Genomic DNA, 21,251 nt, shown 5'->3' with positions numbered 1-21,251 from the left:
AAACATAATTTATTGTTCTTTGCTGAAATTCCCTTAATTCTTTTGCTTTAAATATAATTTGACGAGGGGTAACATTATGAAGTAGTTTATCAAAATAAAAGCTCTATCTGCCATTATTTAGCTAAGTAATCTTTGAGAGAGATGATCTATCCCATTTCATCAGGTAATATCAATGTTTGTAGTACTTTCAAAATGTTAACCCAATAATTTGAACCTATGTTGTATTTCTTCTGACCTGACTAAATTAGCCACTATTTAGGCATTATTAAAACTTAATCTTTAACATACAAGTCAAGATTCAAAACTTCCAGTGATTTTTAAAGAGTGCAATTTACAGATTAAAAATAAATTACCCTTACACCCTCTAGAACTCATCAAGGAATAGGCATGTTACTCATTTAAATGGGTAAAACTCTCACATACACACTGGCCCTGGCATTCACAGCGCTGTTTCTAAAGTCCAAGGGCCAACCACTGAAGTCAGCCCTGGGTGTTGGATGACAGAACTGCCTTGGGAACAAAATGGAGGTGGCTGGGAGGGACCATATGATCTGATCTTCCAACTAATTGCCATTCTATAATATTATCCCTTTTCCCTCTCTTCTTCCCATTTGAAATATATGGAACTTTTACTGTACATACCTGTTAGATCTCACTGGAAAAAGTACACCAGGCAATTTATCATTTTTAATGGAAATCTTAATGCTTAGTTAAAAAAGGCATTCTTAGAGGTTAAAAATAGTGAGCCCTTTATAATAGCTGTAATGGAAATTTTGAGAGAGAATGAAGATGGAAAGAAACAGAGAAGAAGAGGATAAGTACTCTCTACTAGTTAATAAAAATAAAATAAAACAAAACTCGTCTTTCTCTGAGCCCAGGTGATGTGCCTCACTTAAGGGCTTTCCTCCAAGTCATCGACCTGTCAGGCCCCTCAACTCTGGAAGATGAGAAATCCTACCTTGTTTTCTTCTCAGGAGAATGGCAGTAAAGGAAGATTTGTGCTTGGAAAGCAGAATGTCTGCCAAGGTCCAATCACTCCAGAAACCAGAGATTTTATTTCATTGTCCAATATAATAGCTTTGAGAAAGTGCCCAAATAATTTTTTAAGATCTCTTTTTTGGAATAGTATTTTTATGTGATAGTCACTTTTTATAATAATTTTGTACATTGTAATTCTTTTTTGAAATTATGAAAATGTACTAAAATGTGATACATAATTTCATAAAAATGTTCATCTCATTTCAAATGAAATAAATCTGAGGTACTTGTAATTTAAATGTGATTTGTATTAGGGAAAAGCGTTTATATGAAAATCAAAGAAATATCTTTTGGAAAAAAATCATAGTAAAGTATAAAGTCTAATGTTACAGCTTCTCAAGTCTGACTTAAAATCAGTGTTTTTTCATCCTTTCTTTTGTTTTTGTTGTTTAAGGTAAATAAAAAGTTGCACTGTCCTAAATTGCATGAACACTTTCAAAGCTACATTGCAAAATGTGGGCACTTCATTCCAAGTGTGAGAAAAAGATATACTAGCTTTTCAAAAATATCTCTAGTTTATAAGCAGTATATCTAAATAACCATCAATTGAAAGGGGAAAAAAGACTTTATAAACAAAAATGTTTCCTTATGCTGGTAAATCAATAATGAATGATCTTTTAATGAAATACTATTCCCACTCTATTCAGACATTTTGGCATCAGCCTGTGGGATAGATTTTCCTAAATATTTGAAACTTGGTAATTATAAAGTTTATCCATAACAATGCTCCTATCTTTAAAGTTGTACACACTCATTAATAAATCCAATTTTACCTGGAAAATGATGAGTCAATATTTGTTATTCTAAGTCCTAGTCTTATCCTGTCCTTATCTTTTTTTCTTAGCTAAAATTATTTTTTTAAAAATAATTTTTATTGATTTCAGAGAGAAGGGAGAGAGAGATAGAAACACCAATTGAACCTGGGACCCTTCAGTCCGTAGGCTGATGCTCCATCCACCGAGCCAAACTGGCTAGGGCTTCCCTAAAATTTTTTACTCCTCCCTAAGTGTTGTCCATCAGAAGGACATCTCATTAGATAGCAATGAAGGATGAATTGGTAAAATACTTTCCGTAGGATTGTAAAATGGAACAATTGTAAGATAGAATATTTTTGGTTATTAGTAATATAGAATATACAGCTAAGGATAAAATAAAAAAGCATTCTCTACACAAGCTTTGGAGCATATGGTTTCATGGCCCTTAAAGTATGCTTCAGTTTCTTACCATTGTGGATTTTTTTGCACATGCCATACAACTATAAAGTATAACCATCTCCTTGTAAACACTTGAAACACACTGATGATAAGTAACATGTGAATGTCATAGAAATACATCTTAGAGCACTACCTACTACTGGCTGAGGAACAGTCCAAAGAGATGATCGCCTTGTGAAGAAATCCAAAGGGTACCGATGGTTAGGTTTTCAAAGCAAAAACCATTGGTTAATATTTACTTCAAATGTGTGCTCCTGGTCCCTGAAAATGCATGTTTTTAAATGTTGTGTTTACTTATAGTTTCAAATTTAACTCTCATCGGTATTAAGTATCCACTACATACCATAGAAGACACTATTTTTCATAAAGCAGTCACATGCATTGAAGTTAGGATTACCAACTGATATATATATATATATTTTTGCACCTCAAAAACAGAATCACTATAGCGCATGTCATGCTTCCACACCTTCCTTGCTGGAGAACGAAATGTATAAAGTACCGGGAGTTGGCTTCCAGATTGGAAGGAAGCCAGCTTAGTGCTCTGGCAGGACCACATCATTCTGCTCAGCTCCAAATCCCAGAGCAGGCTCTTCATGCTCTTCTTTAGGGTCTGCTGCTTCCTTCACAATGTTCAGCTGCTCCTCTGCTGGACCCTCCTTTACTTCTGGGTCAGCCACCTCTGTCCCATCCTCTAGTGCCTTGGGCACCATCAAGTTGGCCTCAGCATCCTTTGTATCAGCATCTTGATTTTCTTCTTCAGCTTTTTTAACTTTCTCTTTTGGAACAGCTTCAACAACAGCTTCACTGCCATCGTGGATTGGAGATGGCTCTCGGCTGGCCTTCTGGTTCTCCTGGATGCTGCCATGGCTACTGCTGGCACTGCCCAGCCGGGAGGAGGCCACCACGGCCTTCACTGCTGCCTGATTGGAAACAGAAGGGTCAGGTGTCACCTCCACTGAAAATCCCAAACTAGAGCCCAATCTCAACTTTGCATTTAGGAAGTTTGCTTTTTATGTTAGTGTTCAATCTTTCAAAATATTATTATACCAAGATTGTTATATGGAAACTCGTTTGGAGAAATAACAGAAAAATCTCTTTAATCCTAAACCGGTCTGTGTATTCAATTATCTGGACAATTGAAAGTCCGAGTAAATGTGTCCATGGATTACCAGTTTTTAAAAATTTTAGAGTGTGTTTCCCAAAGTATTCGTTTCATGAAACATTGGTTCCATAGATGTATTATAATAGAGGTTATAGGGATAAAAGAGTTCCATGGTCAGATTTATTTGAGAAATCCCGAGTTAAGTTAAGGTTATTTAATCCAGAGTATTTTAAATTAGTTTAACCATGAAACCCTTCAGGTTTATTTAGTATCAGCTTATAAGTGATGTCTGAGTAGAGCACCATTTTTTGCCCCCAGCTATTCTCTAAAATCCTTGTATATATAGCTGGTCCTAAACACCAATATATAAGAGAAAAGCTATTTTCTCTATTCCACATATGTCTTATAAAAATAGATATATTTCTCTGGATAATTTTCTATGTCATTTGAATTTTTTAAATTTTTACCAAGTATGCTAATTATTTATCTATACTATAAAACATAGTTTTTAAAGATTGTTTCCCAATATTCACATATTCAGGAAGAAGACAACTTTCTGAATAAATATCAGTTTCCTAAGCAATGCCATTTAAGCAGGTCAGCTTTAAGTAAATGAGAAGCAGTGATAATGTATTTGGTGAGTAAATCTCAATATACAAGACATTTCCCTTTGTTAACAAAAAATTACTATCACGGATAATTTAAGACTGTAAGTGGTTTTATGCCAGCATGGTTGGGATCTCAAAGCAGGATTTTCCTGTTACCACAGGAGATGAATAATAGTATTAGATGAAGAATGGTGGAATTGTCTTTGGTAGTTCAAGATAAGGGAGACATCTTTAAAACAAACAAACAAGTCAAATGCCATCTTACCTTAAGCTTGCGTCGGGCATTGAATTCTTGGAGCTTCTTTTGAGCAGTATCCATGTGTACAAAATTGGCTGCTTTGCCTGTGACCCATGGGTGCTGGAGAGCTTGGAAGGTAGTCAGCCGTTTCTTAGGATCCAAAACAATTAATTTCCTGACCTGAAGTGACAAAGAGCCAGAGGAGATTTTTATGGTGACTTAGGCTTGCCCCTCAGTTTGTGAACTTCTAGGTCTGATTCTGTTTCCCTAGCGTTACCACTGAATATACTTAAAAAACATTTTTTAAAGCTATTAGAGACCACCATGGGTAAGAATGGCTTCAGGCAGTGGTAGCTGAGGGAGTGAAAAGACAGTGGTGTATGCCACCTGAGAGCCCAAACTGTGAGAAGACTTTCCAACAGAGGTCAAAGAAACAGGTCCTGGCTGGCCTGTGGAGTGTAAGCTCTTTCAAGGAGAACCGGCATCTGAATAATACTAGGCTGCACTTCACATCACTTAGAATTCAGAACTTCAAACACGTCTCAGTGAAGATGGAATCATTTGCTCATCATCATTCATTCTGTGGGGATTAAGTGACAAAAATGGGATAGTATCATAGCCTTTATGATTATGCCACAATGCATACATTTACGGTTCTCTCTAATCCTTTGGGGATACTTGAAGAAATAAACAGAGTGCAGGGGTAAAAGCCTATTTAGAATCAAAGTAAGGTGGTAGTGGCTTGGGGACATGATTTGTTTTAAGAACGAATCCAGCCATGGCAGCCTATTCTGGGAGGTTTACCCCTACTTCTGAGAAAGAACAGACAATAAATTGCCAGGAAGATCAACAACCCAAATAAGGCTAAGAAGGGAGGTATCTGGAATGAGTCAGAGACTATTTGAAGTCAGAAGGCATGTTCAAGCCCTACTTATGTCTCCAACTGTTGTGACCCTAGACAAAGACCTACTGTGAATTGAGTGCCGATGAACACTCTCCTAGGCCCTTTTGTTATATGATCTCATTTCCTTTGTAAATCCATTCATCCTATATAATAAAAAAAAAGTTGGGCTCATGGCTGGCGAGCACAGCAGCAGTAGTGGGAGCCTCTCCCGCCTCCACAGCAGCACTAAGGATGTCCGACTGATGGCTTAGGCCCGCTCTCCCATAGCTCAGGGAACAGCAGTTTGGCACTTTCCCCCAAGCTGATCTCAATTCTAACTGCATATCTAGGCGACGTTGGAGCCTTGCCCAGAGGACACGCCCATCTGACAAGGGGCGTTTGCTTGAGGTAGGCAGGCCTCCATGTCAGTTTTTTCAATACACATATATATACACACACACACACACATATATATATATAATTTTAAAAACACATATAATCCTTTGCATAACCTTATTAATTCATAAAGGAGGGATGGAAGGAAGCTCAGAAAGATTTAGTGACTTGTCTAAGGTCAACTTGTAATTGGTGGAAAATGTATTCAAACTCAGGTCTGTGCTACCTCAGAGTTCATCTTGTGGTCACTACACAGTAGTGCCTCCCAGGCAGTCAACTTCTCTGACCTTTGGTCTACTCGGGTGTAAAATGAGGAACTTTGAATGATTTAAGGTCTGAGGTCTTTTCTAACTCTAATAATCTAAGAACTGAACACAGGCTAACAAAATCATGCAGCATGTCAAATGAAGTATAAATATCCACTTCACCTTTTGCTTTTCTGTAAAATATGCAAAGAAATGTGTATTTGGGGTAAAAACACTGAATTTGTAAAGGGCAAAGACATGAGACTGCTTAGGCTTAAAATCTGGGAGGAGGTGGAGGGAGGTACAGATGATTAAGAAAATGAATGCACAGCAATAAATAAAAATCTGATACTAGTCATAGCTATCATCTGTTGAACAGGTGAACTAATACTTTTTATGTAAATGATGCCTACTCTTTAACAATATCCCTGACAATTAGATATTTTCCTCCCATTTTCCCATCATCCTTTTCCTCTTCCTCATGATTACCATTCTCTTCCTCATGAAAATACAAAGAATTTATTGAAAGACAATAGGTACTGAATATTTACATATACAAGCATTAATCTTTACATTTGAAGATACTGAAGCACTGAATTATTAAGAAACTTGCAGAAGGTCAGAGAGATCCAGGTTTCAAACCCAAACCTTACAAATATTCTACAGCCCCCTTACAACCTGACTCCCCCCTCATTGGCACTGTTGCCTCTGTTGAAGACAGAACAGATGTGGGTTCTGCTAGTAAGTACAGATTCAGGATTCCTGTAGTTCTGAAGCTTTATAAATTTATTGACTAACAGAATTTAGTTAACTGAAGAAACATCACTACTAACTAATGCTCTTATCCATTTAATTTTGGAAGGGATAAAAAAATATGAAAGGAGGGCTAAATAAAAGAACTATTATTGAGTTGGTGGTGGTTACTTAGCATGTATTATATCCTTTAAGTCTCCCAACAATCTAGAGATAGGTACCAGTGTCATCCCAGATAAGAAAACTAAATCATAAACAGGTTATATAACAAGCCCAAGGCTATACTTTTAGGTTGTGAGGAAAGGGGCACTTAAATCTAGCTGTATCCAATTTTTAAAAATCCATGGTCTCTGTCCTCATTCATTGTTTCATCCAGTAAACATTTATAGTCTGTATTACATGTCCATATGGCACTAAGATCTGGGCACATATGTTTGATCCTCTTCCAAAGTTTAAGGAAGGCTTTTGCACAAGTAAATATAAGTGGTAACTATCATGAAAGAGGAAGTCTAGGGGCAAAAGAATAATTTAGCAAAGGAAGGAGGAGGGACTGCCAAAGGGGGGCAGACTAAGCCTCCCCGAGGATGTCAAATGACAGCTAAGGCTTGAAGATAAGAGTTACCCCTGCAAGAGGTGTGTGTGTGTGTGTGTGTATGTGAGAGAGAGAGAGAGAGAGATGATGGGGAGGAAGAGGGGGAAGAATGGAGGAAACAGGAAACAACATTACAAGGCAGAAGAGAGAACAATGACCTGAATCCAGAGCTGCAAGGACTGGAAGCCTGGTGCACTGGAGTGCAGAGACCAAAGGAAAGCGAGGGGAAATGAGTGGCATGAGAGAGGGTGACAGGCTCCAGACCAGGCGATGTGAGTAGATCTTGTTATGGAGCTTGGATTTATCCTAAGAGACTTGACATGATGTGATTTATTTACAAGATTATACCTGTGGATCCTGTGTAGTGAAGGTCATGAGAAGAGGCAGGAAGATCAGAGAGGAGGTTGTGACAGTGGTCCAGTGGGAGAGATTGGAGCGTGGGTTGGACAGTGGTGGTGGCAGTAAAGAGAAGTGGATGGATTCAAGAGATGTTTAGGAGTGTGGGGCCTGACGTGAGGGCAAAATTGGGATGACACATCCACACGTCACACATACTCCCTCGCCACCTAGGCACACTGGAAAAGTCACGGCCTATAGGGGATCTGCCTCATGAAAGAATGTGGATGGTAAAGAGAAAATGTTTGGAGGGAAAAAAAGCTTTGGATGAGGGGTCTGGAAACCTGATTCTTTAGTTCCTGACAATGACTTTTTGCTAGGAAGCTATATGACCTTGGACAGTCATTTCATTTCTCTGGGCTTTAGCACATTCATCTTAAAAATGAGGGAAGCACCTGGCCCGTGTGGCTCAGTGGTCGAGCGTCGATCTATGAACCAGGAGGTATGGTTCAATTCCCATTCAGGACATATGCCCAAGTTGTGGGGCTTGATCCCCAGTGTGGGGTGTGCAGGAGGCAGCCAATCAATGATTCTCTCTCAGCATTGATGTTTTTATCTCTCCCTCCCTCTTCCTTCCTCTCTGAAATCAATAAAAAAAATATACATTTTTTTAAATGAAGGGAAGTCATCTTAGATCCCTTGGAGATCTAATTTCTGTGACTTAAAAGTCAGCTTTTAGTAATTTCTGCATAATTTTTTTCTAGAGGATTGATGGTAAATGTTTAATTACATGCTAGTATCCTCTTTATTTTAGAACTGGTGGGCCATCTCCCCATTCATTTCCTGAATGCAAACAAACTTCAATATAAGCCTAAGTGACAAGCAAAGTAAATCAAGCCAACAACAACAAAAAGCAAACAAAATGCACTGCTAGTACAGTGTAACTTATTTACAATGCCAATGATGCATGGTGGGACTTGTGTTAGTATCAGGATATTTTAATAAGTTTAAACATTTTAAGAAAAGAATATTGTTTTAGTTTAAATACAACCAAATCTAGGTAATAGCCAGCCATGTTAAAACAGAATTCTTCTGTGTAAATTATGCTTAGATTCACCTAGCACATCTGTCTTCATAAGCAAGGCTCTACATTGACTAAGTGGGAAAAGATAATTAATACTGTAGTAATTTGTAATCTGTGATAACTCAGCTAATAATGAGTCAAACATATCTATTTTTCATTATGTATAAAGAAAATTTATTAGCTTGCATTGTTTTATTAAAAATATAATTATAAAGAAATAAGATATTAAGAGGGGCAAATTTTACAAATGACACTGCCCACTAGTAAGCTAAAAATGAATGTGAGGGATTTTATTTTGTTTTGTTTTGATCACACTTACCAAGTCCTTGGCATTTAGAGATACTTCATCCCACCAGGGGGAGATAAAGTAATATTCACAATTCAGAATTCTCCTGAACATGAACTGGTCGCCTCTTTCATCATAGAATGGTTCAAATCCACAAAGTCTAGAGGGACAAAAGATAGAGAATAAAATGTCTTTCAAAACTTAAGTATCTTTTACCAATATTTTTGCAGAAATTTCAAGATTGTTCTTTCTCACAGCTTCCTGTTATGAATGCAAGTCTACTCAGCACAGGTATGAAATTGCCTTGTTACAATTTGCCTTTGAGTGTGTAAACACACAATCATGTTGTCAGGAAGTAGGAATAGATGCAAAACCAACTTAAGATTTCTAAGAACAGTTATACTAATATTATTAATTATGACACAAAACACCTATGAAATAGCTAACATTATTATAAGCACCATGCTCATGACTCTCCATGAATTTTATCTCCAGGAATCGAGAAGACAGTGATTGATTATAGAGTTCCAGTTTATTACAAGGTGGAAGAATTAGGATTTAGAGAATAAAGAGATTTAAAGGTGGGAAGAAAAGATTTTTCAGTCATTTTTATTCAGCCCTATCCACTGAATTCCTACATATAAATAAGCATTATATTTCCACTGCATTCCAGTTTGGATTTCAGAGTGAACAAAGACAGGAGCTAAAACTACTGTTGGAGAATGGCCTTTTGAAACTTCATACAGTGAACAGATAGATGCAACCAACAGAGATGAGCAGCCTAGAGTCTCTTCCACCTTGTATGAGAACCTCGCTGTTGTACATTTTACAGACATTTCACTATGTTCCCACTCATTTTCCACAGCAGGGTCAGGAAAAAAAAAAAGAATGGAGGAAGTGGGAGAAAAGAAATGGAGAACCACCTGTGGCATCCCAAAGAGAGAGAGAGGAAAAGTGAGCTCCAGGTCCAGGATCACGAAGCCTCCACTGTTTCTAGATGGTGAAGGTTCTGAAATCACTAGGCACCAAAAGGAAACCATAAAAAAAAATCCCTGTCAGGGCATGTGTTGCATTTGACAGAGAATGGGGCAAGGAAGGGGGAAGAATGAATAAGTTAAAAAACATTTCCCCCAATTCTTCCTGGCCAGATTGGTGCAGAGCATGAAATGTTTTGCATCCCAACATAATGGGTTTCTAAGAAGAAACAATTCCGCACGACCCTTTGCTCTGGGAACATCCCTTTGGGAGAGTCTTTGTTTTTTCAAACATTCAGGAGCAGCCAGGCAAAGGCAAGGCCAGAGGTGCTGTGGCCCAGGCCATGCACTCCCCTCTCCCACTGCAGTGCCCACACAGAGGATCCGACTCCAGCCTAAGGAGAGAAGGGAGCGCATGTCCACACCTTGACAAGGAGGCAGCCCAGCCTTACCTGGCCCTCCACAACCTTAGAAAAATAGCCTGTTGGTTAGTCATGGAGAAATTAACCAACTTTCCAGGTTTAGTTTAGCTTGTGTTTCCTGGAAATCTAGAGAGAAAAATGACAGTTCAGAAGGTACAGTACTCAAACGCCTTTCTTTCATTTCAATCATGTCAGCAAATTTGTGCATTGGTGACAGAGGTAAAAAGTTTATGTCATGTCAGCCTGAAGTGCCAAAAGTGAAAGGAATGTGACACACGCAGAGTGCACACACACACACACACACACACACACGTCAAAAACCCTTTAGAAATGGGAAAATGAGACTGCTGACAAGGACCACTTAAGAGGGTGCTACGATTACACTGGCCTGATGTGTGAATGTATAGTACAATGGCTCCAAGACACTGGGCAGAAGTGCCTTGTTGAAAGCTGAAGGAGCGTTTGAATCTCTGACGTTAATCTGATTCTGACTCTGACCTCAGCATTGTAGTAGTTGTTTTTGTCTGTGGGAAAAAGAGTTTAGTTGTAAAGGTAGAGGGACCAGAATTCCTGTGAGAAACAACAACATGGCCTTCATTTCCAGCCTACTGTCATCCTTGGAAATAGCGAGGTCATAACACAAAATGGCCTGGCGGAACTTTCAATGATAATAAAGGAGATGCAGAGGTCCAAGGGCACAGTTCCCTGGAGAAAATGTTCCAGTGAACCTCCCCAGGTAGACTTCACCAATTATTAATGAGCTACAGATACATGAAAAGTCCCCAGACCCCCTGGCAATGGGGAAGGAGACACCTGATGGGTGGTGTTGCTCTTATATCAGTCAGGGGCCAAGCAGATGTACAGTCCTGGGTTCATCCTAGCTGATGCCTCTGTGGGTGGCCAGAGCGTTTCATGCCTGGGGCACATAAAAAATAAAGGCCCCCAGGCTGACAGGAGTTAGACCAAAATTAAGGGATATTTGTTGTAAGCAGCAATCTTATTTTCATTCTGGGGGTTCCTGCTGCTACTTTCAACCAACACCTATTAATTAATGACCTTAAGTAACTAGGGGAAAGGACAATTAAAATTATTTTCAAGGCTATAATAAGATGGGTCTCAAATGATCACAGATTTTTCTCTTCATTTCTCCTTGTCAGTGACCATACCATGGAGTTATAGTCATTCCATATTTCATTTTTTCAGGGTGACTGTAACTTAATTTCCTACTTCCATCTCTCTGAGTTCTTATACATCCTTAATGCTTTAACCCCTCCCATAACATTTCAACATGAAATTGTAACTGGGTGGGCATAGTTACATTTTAGGGGCAAATAGGAATCATTATTTGTATAGTTCAGTTTTTCTCTTAATGTCACTAAATATGATATGCCACCTCCATAATTCAGGAGACAATATTCTTTCCCAATATAAAAGTGATCTCAAATATAAGCTGAAGGAATTTAGGAATTCTATCATGTGGTCTTAGGAATTCATGTTAATGAATTAAGAACTTAGTGTGGCAAACAAAATTACCTAACATTTTTCACTTTCATAAGAAAAAACATGGTCTCTGCCTCTCCAAATCTTCTGAAGCTTCAATACATTCAGGAAATACCTTTGGACATCACATAATCGCCTCCGGCTACTTATAGGTTGCTTATTGACCCTTTAGTCTTGGCTACTGACCAATGTCTATGCTCAGAGTTTACTAACTTGGTTGGGGGTCTGACCCCAGTCACCCCATGCCTAGCCATATTACCTAGACACTGCAATTTCTAAGATCAGTATCAAATTAAGAACAAAACAAAACAAAGCCCTCTTTCTTCCATGAACTGAATTGTGTCCCCTTTCCAATTCATGTATTAAAGCCCTAACCAATGTGATAGGATTTGGAGATGAGGCTTTTGGTAGGAAATCAGGGTTAGAGGAGATCATGAGGGTGGGACCTCATGATGGAATAAGTACCATGTTAAGAAGAGGCACCAGAGAGCTAGCTTCCTCTCTCTGCTATGTGAGGACACAGTGAGAAGGTGTTTGTCTACAAGTCAGGAAAAAAACTCTCACCAGAACTCGACCTACTGGCACCTTAACCTTGGACTTCCAGCCTCCAGAACTGTGGGAATAAATGTCTGTGTTTAAGCCACCCAGTCTGTGGTATTTTATTATGGCAGGCTGACCTGACAATATACAATTCTAAAATCCCTTTACAGAATTGAATATTATAGGTTCCAACAATTAACCTTGCAGTATCCTTTAAATGGCAACCAAATCTGCTTGTTTTGAATTAAATTCTGGAACTCATTGATATCTTGCTTTTTTGCTGTTGTAGGCACATTCTTCACTCTTCTATCATTCTTTCTTATTTCCCCTGTATTCATCTGCAATTCCATCATCTCTTTGGCAAGTTTCCCAAAACCCCTTGTTTATTGATAGAAGGAGCTCAAGAATGGAATTGGGGATACCAGAGAGTGAGAGATTTAGCCCATTTTTTTTTCCTACCTAATGTTTCTCAGAGTTTACGGTATTAAACTCAGGGCCTTGAGAACCTAACAGAGAAAGGAAATAAAACTGATAGCTAAGCCGAAACCGGTTTGGCTCAGTGCTCTTCTATCATTCTTTCTTATTTCCCCTGTATTCATCTGCAATTCCATCATCTCTTTGGCAAGTTTCCTAAAACCCCTTGTTTATTGATAGAAGGAGCTCAAGAATGGAATTGGGGATACCAGAGAGTGAGAGATTTAGCCCATTTTTTTTTCCTACCTAATGTTTCTCAGAGTTTACGGTATTAAACTCAGGGCCTTGAGAACCTAACAGAGAAAGGAAATAAAACTGATAGCTAAAATGCATTTAAGACATTTCTGATGGGAAATGTCCCAGTTTGGGGTTGCTTAAGAGATTAAATATCTGTTTGCCCTTTAAAAAGGACTAATACCATAATTATTTTGACAAGATGCAAATAGGTAAAATAACAGCATTTAAAATAAATGAACACGAGTTTCACATACATTATTATCACCAAATAATGAATTGTTCCCCAAATCTGCTTTGCATTGCATAGCAGAATGAGACACAGAAAGCCCTGGACAAGAGTACTGGCCCCAAGAAAATTACAAAATAAAAAGCAATGCTCAATTTCAGAAAATTATATCACTAAGTATGTTTAGTATGTTGTAAAAAATCACAAAAAGTAAAAAAGTAATCTTGCTTTTTATGAGGCCCGTGAGTACTTAGCGAATATTACAGTAAAGGCAGACAGTTTGCATGAAGATTGCTTTTCTTCACTTACAGGATGTAGGTGATTATCCCTACAGACCACATGTCCACCTCAGGTCCGTAGGCGCAGCCTCTAAGAATTTCAGGTGCTGCAGGAAGAGCAAAAATTGTGTTAAATTGGAGTTTAAATTCAACACTTACATTTTAATAACAAGCAATGGGGAAGAAATGAATTCATCAACACAAACTTCAGAAGAGTTTTATAACCAATCTTCTTTCCCCCAACCAAAGTAGAAGGCTACAATTCTTACGTCTATGTTCGTGGGAGAGATTATCATCTCCCTGTGTTTGGAGTGCATAAAGAGAAAGCTGTTAGCTTTAATATTCCACATTATGCAGAGCTCTGTCTCTGTTACAAAAGATCCCTTACTTCAAAGGGAGCTTTGTACACAGAAAGGAAAGAGAAAAAAGTTTGGCATAGTAAGGGAACAGGCACAATTATGCTACCTTGAGAACTTGGTCTGTTTGGAGCACGGGTGTTCATGAGTGTTTGTGTTTGACAGAGGCCGGGTAAACAGTGGGAAGAACTGAAAAGTCCCTAGTGCCGAAAGGCTGGAACAGGAGCTGGGAGGTCCCTGGCATATGCCCCCGGATGGTGTTGAGAACTACAGAGAGCAGCTGTCCCCAGTGAGTTTGGGACTATGAACTGAGAAAGGAGGACTTCTCTGTGTAGAATGGGGCTACTCCTGTTAGCCCTGCCCACACTGTAAAGAGGAAGGCGTTCTCTACCACAAAACAGCCCTTAGTACAGAACTGTGAAGAGCTCTTTTATGTTTTTATTACCTTGGAGCCGTGAAAATGGAGAGTTAACTGAATCCAAGCCCGGTGGATTGCAGGTGGTGTTGGTTTGCCTTACTAACAAAGGAAGAAAAGATGCCAGAAGTCTACCGTCTATGCAGAAATAAGGCTCAGAACTACAGCCCAGAGTGGGCTTTTTTTATTTTAAACAAAAGTGCTGTAGGTGTCAGTGGGGTCCCCAAAGAAGGAGCTGACTGATGAATGCTGAGGGCTCCTTGAGGGAGGCCATGGGGATGGGGGGCACCACATTCCTCCTTGTGGCTGGGGACAGGAGAGCAAGTGAACGGGACCCCCTGTCCCTGCAGGCTGGAAATGCCATACTGCCACAGTGAGCTGTCCGCATGGGACTCTGGATTTAACTTTCAGGAAGAAACACAACGGCTATTCCACTGACATATTCCCATACTACCCCCCTCTCCCCATCCTTTCCCAATCAGGATCTTCTCATTCCTGTAGAACTTGTGTTCCAGGCGACATAGAAGATGAAGAGCCTGTGCGGTGAAATGGTGTGCATTACAGCACTCTTAGCAGCAAGTCAGCAAGATGCACCCTTTAAGGAATCATATCTGGGGCCAAGTAGTTCTCATGCATAGGCAAATTATTCCTAGAAAACTTCCCTTTTAAGATTCAATTAACATAATTAAGGAAAATGCATGCAGCATGCCAACACCATTCACTCTGTCAGGTTAGCTTTCATTTCCCAGAGCAATCTGTACCCCACAGACGGTTCCTTTGGGCCCCAGCAGCCCCAACATTGAATTCCCACTCACAAATGCTTTGCTCATCATAATGCATAGGAAACTCAAGTTAGGCTGCCACTCTCATGAGGGCTCCTACGTCTGTCTTTGCATCTGAGAGCTGTTCAGTCTGGGAAATGAAATGCATGCACAGGTCTTCACAGCCGTGAAGGGCTACCAAGCCCCACACTGCATTTAAACAGAAATACAGAAATAGGGTGGGCAGAGTCTTTTACAGTTTCTACGTCTTGGATTTAACCTCTAAAATCTGAGTGAATTGGACTGGCTATTTCCAAGTTTAGTTTGAGTTTTAGCCTGCAAGCCACTGCGATGTTGGTAAAGGGAGAGTCACTGACAGTTCAAGCAAGACGAGAGGACAGTACTCTACCCACGGAACCTGCTACACTCCCTCCCTCCTGCCAGAGCGCCTTCTGTGTGTGCTGCTCCATGGGCACTTCTCTTGTTGGCTCCAGTGAAATCAGCCCTCCCATCCTGTGCTGTTTAGAGGTCAGCACGCTGTCGCAAAGGTGAGATGCTTTTGCTGGCCATTATTCACAGCTCCCAGGCCAACAGCCACCAATAAAGTGAATACCATGGAACAAAATTCTCTTCGAATCCACTTTATAGGGCATCTAGCATTCTTAACTGCCATGGCAATATCTCCCTTCATAGCACTGGGTACAACCTCACTTTCCAGAGGCAATTCATCTCCTTGTAAGGCATTATGTTGCAATGCATGTGAACTTGTGGTATGACAAGCTGAACTTTCCATCAGGAGGCTTATAGATAAAAGGAATATAGAATGTGTCTGTCCTCCATAATACATTTATCTTAAGATTTTTAAAAAAAGAAATTAATAATATTTATTAATCATAATATAAAATTTGGGTAACACAAACTCTAAACACCTAGACACAGTTAGATACCATTCATACTATCCTTTAAATGTTTGCAATTACTAGTTAATGTGACCTTGACTTCAGAGCCGGCAGAACATACTCTTGTAATCAATCTATCCGAAGCCTTTCCAAGAGCCAAAAGCTTTTCTAGAATGAAGTTCAGGCTCTGGCACGCCAGGGCTTCAAGTCTCCCAGGGATCAAATGTCCTTGCAGGGAATTCTACTTACCTGTGTTTTCTTAGAGTGAGAAATAGCTGACTACCTCCAACTTAGTTCAAGAAAAGGCATCAGATAGCCCACCTTTAATACTATAAGCACATCTGGATGTCCTTCATATATTTTCTCAACTCATTGCCAAAACAAACAAACCAACAAAGTGGAGGAGGGAGAAAATCTCAGGTGTGATACAGTTTTTAGAATTAATTTAAAATAATTTAGAGTCATCTTTTCTGAAATAGTAATCATTTATTGATTTTCCTGGCTATCTTTTAAGTTTCCTTTTCTGCCTGACCCAAGTTCCCTGCCACTTCCTAAAATTACCTTATCAGTCATGCTATTGTCCATTGAACACTAACTAGGAGAAAACATACTCCAATCTCCAATGAAGAATAATCTTGGTAGATGGTTTTGAAATTGCCAAGATATCAGACATACCTTTTAAAGAAGCAATTTTAGCTGAATATAAAAATTATATTAAAAATTCCAACTCTAATTGTAATACTTATTCACCAGTATACCACTTAGACCTCACAGTGCTGATTTTTCTTATAAGACCATGGTACCATTAAAATATCTAGAGATCGAGGATCTATCTAGAGATAGGAGTGATTGTCAATTTATTAAATAAACTCACTGTACCAAATTCTGGAAATGGTCTTAAATAAAAAGCATCAGGTATGGAGTATGACACCCAGGGACCATTCGTGCAAGGTTTTCCCTCTTTTCCTAAAGCCCTAGACTCTAGGGCAGGGGTGGGCAAACTTTTTGACTCGAGGGCCACAATGGGTTCTTAAACTGGACCGGAGGGCCGGAACAAAAGCATGGATGGAGTGTTTGTGTGAACTAATATAAATTCAAAGTAAACATCATTACATAAAAGGGTACAGTCTTTTTTTTTTTTAGTTTTATTCATTTCAAACGGGCCGGATCCGGCCCGCGGGCCGTAGTTTGCCCACGGCTGCTCTAGGGCCTAGAGAAAAATAAGGTTGATTTTGGTCCTTGATTGTACCTTCATTTTGCCAATGCCCTAGGGCAGTGGTCGGCAAACTGCGGCTCGCAAGCCACATGCGGCTCTTTGGCTCCTTGAGTGTGGCTCTTCCACAAAATACCGACTTTTGCGCATGGGCCACGAAGTTTCAATTGCACTGTACGTGCGCGCCCGCACGTGGTATTTTGTGGAAGAGCCACACTCAAGGGGCCAAAGAGCCGCATATGGCTCGAGAGCCGCAGTTTGCCGACCACGGCCCTAGGGGACCTTTATGATCCCTTCCTACCTAACAAACCAACAAACTGGAGGGAGAAAATCATCTCAGGTGTAATACAGAGTGAAAATTACAGAGTGGCATTCTTTATCAGAGGACTTTTTCAAACTACTGTTAACTGTTTTAAGAAAGACAAATCCAAGGGAGACTAAGGTGAATGAAATTAACAGGTTCATTCATTCACTCATTAAAGAATTATGAGCGATTCGTTAAGCACCTGCTGTATGGCAGGCAGTGTGTTAGGTGGTGCTACGGCAGTGGTCGGCAAACTCATTAGTCAACAGAGCCAAATATCAACAGTACAACGATTGAAATTTCTTTTGAGAGCCAAATTTTTTAAACTTAAACTATATAGGTAGGTACATTGTTATTAACTTAATTAGGGTACTCCTAAGGCTTAGGAAGAGCCACACTCAAGGGGCCAAAGAGCCGCATGTGGCTCGCGAGCCGCAGTTTGCCGACCACGGTGCTAGGGGAAGAGGAGTGAGGTGTTAGAGTTCAAGCCTGCCATCATGGAGCTTATAGTTTGGAGGGGGAAGGTGAGGTTGATCAAGAAAACCATGTGAAGAAACGCAAAGTGGTGATTGGAAGTGCTTGTAGGGAGAGTGTCTCTGATAGAGGGTTGACTTGGTCAGAATGAGAAAGCAGTTTAACCTGAGATGTAAAGGATCCAGAGCAGTTAACTAGGCAAAGTGGGAGAGGGCAGTGGTTGGGGAAAGAGAGAGAAGAGGGTGCGGGCGGAGAAAGCACATATGAAGAGACTTTGTGGCAGAAAGGAGCAAGGGGCACCCAAGGAACTGGGGGAAGTCAGTGTGGCTGGAGCACTTAGCAGGCAGGTCAAAGCCAGGCTACAGATTCTAGTAGGTCAGGGATGCTGTTTGTTTTTGAATTCTCTCCTATGCTTTCATTTTAGTGATTCAAAACATACGTGTGTGTGTGTGTGTGTGTGTGTGTCTTTTTTTCATCTTAAAGCTTGAATCTATCTTTACTTCTATGCTACAGCATAGGAAATTTTCACTGTAGAGGCTTTCCTTAAATTCAGAGTTTCTTGGGGCCACAAAAATCTATGTTTTAGGCTCTAACTCATCCTTTCCATTTTCCTGGACTCTCTTGGTCTTTTAATACTATAAATATTAGTCAATCCACCTCTCACTTAATATTTTTTCATTTAAGTTGTTAAAAAGTCTTCTTTGCCACATGAACTGTGTAATATTTCTCTATATCTTTTTTTAAGATAATAGCACAGAGGCCACACCTCTTTTTAAAAATTTATCTTTATTGTTGAACGTATTACAGATGTCCCTCTTTTTCCCCTATTAACCGCTCCCCCCCAACTATTGTTGGATGAAGAAAGTTAGCCTGTTTCTTTTTCTTACCTTTCCATTTTTGTGGGATGAGGTGGGGTATAAAAAAATAAACCGAATTAATAAATAAACCCAACTCATCCTAATATGAACACTATTTAAGAATCTCTTTTGTATATGGAGATGCAAATATAAAGTCATGGACTTAGAATTCAAACTCTGACCAGTGTTTAGTATGGCAAGTATTGCTTTTTTTCCCTAAAGGTGCTATAAATCTTACTGATAACTATCACTGATTCTTTTGAAACTTTTTATTTCATGCCTATCTTTTCTGCAGCAACATTTTAAAATGGAACATTTTGCAGGGTGTTCAGGGCCCAAATAACATATTTTAAGTTAAGTCTTCTACCCACTTGCCATCAATCACCTCTTCCTTCTGATCTCTTTCCCACACATCATTCCACCCTCACGTATGATAACAGAGCTGAGTCTCACAGCCCTGTGCATTCGTGGGAATGGCTGGTTCTATTCCTAAAGTAGTCACAGTTACAAAGAAGTAGGTGCAGAAAATGACATAGATGGAGAGACAGAAGTTAAGGAATACCAGGACCTTAAAAGACGGTCTCTAAACCAAAGAGAACAGGAGAAATGAGGATATGATGTTGGTGAGAACCTCTTTAGACTCCATTTTGATCAGCCATCTCAGGTCGAATTATATGTGGTTAACTTTGATTTAACTAGGTGGTTGCCATACTCCTCAAGTTGACTACACAGTTACACGCAGCTGTAGTGGTAATATTTAAAAACCATATATCTGCTGGGTAATACCAAAATTAGCGGGATTCTTCCTCTCTCCCCTTGTTGGTAGCCCTGAATCCTGAGAAATAAATCAATCAGCTTTTGTGACCATTTCCCAACCCAGGGAGGCAGCCTCTTCTACTGCTGACAGCTTTAGATGTTAAAAGAGTGTTTTATATATCGAGCCCCAAATCTGTGCCTTTCAGCATTCATTCACAATTCCTAATTCTGTTCTGTGGAGCTTCCTCTACTATTTGATATCTATGAATGATAAATGTGGTTCTTTCTCCTCTTTCTGGCCTCCTAATGGTATTGCCCAGGGATCAATCTGGGTCATTTCCTTTCCTGCCTGGAGAGTCTCATGACTTTAAATAGCACCTATAAGCTGATAATGCCACATCTGTATCAACCACCATGTCCTTGCTCCTGAACTTCAAACATATACACCCTTCTGCCCACATGTCATCTCTCCAGGATGTCTAACAGGCATCTCAAAATCAACAAGGCCTAACCTGTTGTTCCAAAAGTCTCCCTCAGGTAAGTAAATGTTAACTCTATCCTTCCAGTTGGAGCTTTCGGATCCCTTTCTCCTACCATTTCCCGCCTTGTCACTGCACTACAACCAACCAGCCTCCTTCCTGGACCTTAAAGACACCCAGGCGTGTTCCTGCCTCAGGATTGGTGTCTCTGTCCCCTCTACCTGGGATGTTATTCCCTAGACATCACATGGTTTGCTCTCTCCCTCACCTCATTCAAGTCTTTGCTCTTATGTTCCCTCTGAGTGAAGCCTTCCCTGATCACCCTGTTTAAATTGCAGCCCAGGCCCCTAGCACTTCCTATTCTCTTTCCTAATTCCATATCCTTCCATGGAAATTGTCATTTCTTTTCATCTAATGTACACACTCATTTTGTTTATTACTTGTCTTCTTCCACTAAAATGTACCATCCTTAAAGAGAAGAGTGTTCTGTTTTTCACTTCTATACCTCTAGCACCTGTACACTGCCTGGTGTGTAATAGGAGTTCACTAAATATTTATTAAACAAAAAGGCGCAAACATCTACAAAATTGAAGTTCCACAGAATACACATTGTTTAGGTCAGTACCAGACCAATGCAGAGACCTCAAGAGATTCATTTCCTGTAGATGTAAAACTCCCAAGACAGCTTAAAATAAGCCCACATTCAACCTGCAGAGTCCTGTCCTCTGCAAGGTCAAGAACAAAGGAGCTATGGCCTTTCCTCGCCACTTTTCTTTACCTGGCACTTGTTCATTTGGATCAGGCATCGCAAGCATGCCCCTGGGACAGTCATATGATGCTTGGGGACACAATCTATCTCAGGGACAAAGAAGGGCTGTGGTCAGGAACAGAAGCTGGATCTGGGTACCCTCTACCCACCTGCTTAACATTCTCTTTCTTCCTCTCACCTTCCCTGCTCCCTTCCTATTGTCGACAACCCCACGGGAACCCTCGTGTACACACACCATCTATCAAGCAGAATGTTACAGAAAGTGCAGTTGACATTTCACTGTGTATTTAATTCTTCTAGTTTTCGAAAAGTTCATAGTAAGAAGAAAGTCATCACTGGGGGTATTTAATTAATTCTCAGGTGAGATAATTTCTTACATGTTTCGATTACCTCTAAAGTACTCTTCTTATTTCACTTTAGCTATTTAGTCATCTAGAAAAGAACAAAACCATGTCTTTTATGAAAATATTTTGAAAGCTTGTATTTTATGTTTACTTCTTTTCATTTATATTTTTCTACATTTTTCTTATTAGTGTGTA

The 21,251-nt window shown here is 39.7% G+C and overlaps 1 protein-coding gene across 1 annotated transcript in view; it reads right to left on the bottom strand.

The window, feature by feature from the left end:
• Nucleotides 1-2,639: 2,639 nt before the first annotated feature.
• The window catches only part of CAMK4 (calcium/calmodulin-dependent protein kinase IV), an 81,526-nt gene continuing 62,914 nt past the window's right edge, over nt 2,640-21,251 (bottom strand). The window contains exons 8-11 of the mRNA XM_005866475.2: nt 13,461-13,536; nt 8,812-8,938; nt 4,231-4,383; nt 2,640-3,175 (exon numbers count right to left, since the gene is read on the bottom strand). Coding sequence (XP_005866537.1) covers nt 2,789-3,175; nt 4,231-4,383; nt 8,812-8,938; nt 13,461-13,536 — 743 coding nt within the window. The 3' untranslated portion in view covers nt 2,640-2,788. The remainder of the gene's footprint in view (nt 3,176-4,230; nt 4,384-8,811; nt 8,939-13,460; nt 13,537-21,251) is intronic.

Source organism: Myotis brandtii, unplaced genomic scaffold, assembly GCF_000412655.1.
Source record: "Myotis brandtii unplaced genomic scaffold, ASM41265v1 scaffold230, whole genome shotgun sequence".
Classification (NCBI taxonomy): domain Eukaryota; kingdom Metazoa; phylum Chordata; class Mammalia; order Chiroptera; family Vespertilionidae; genus Myotis; species Myotis brandtii.
This window is presented reverse-complemented; position numbering and strand designations above follow the sequence as displayed.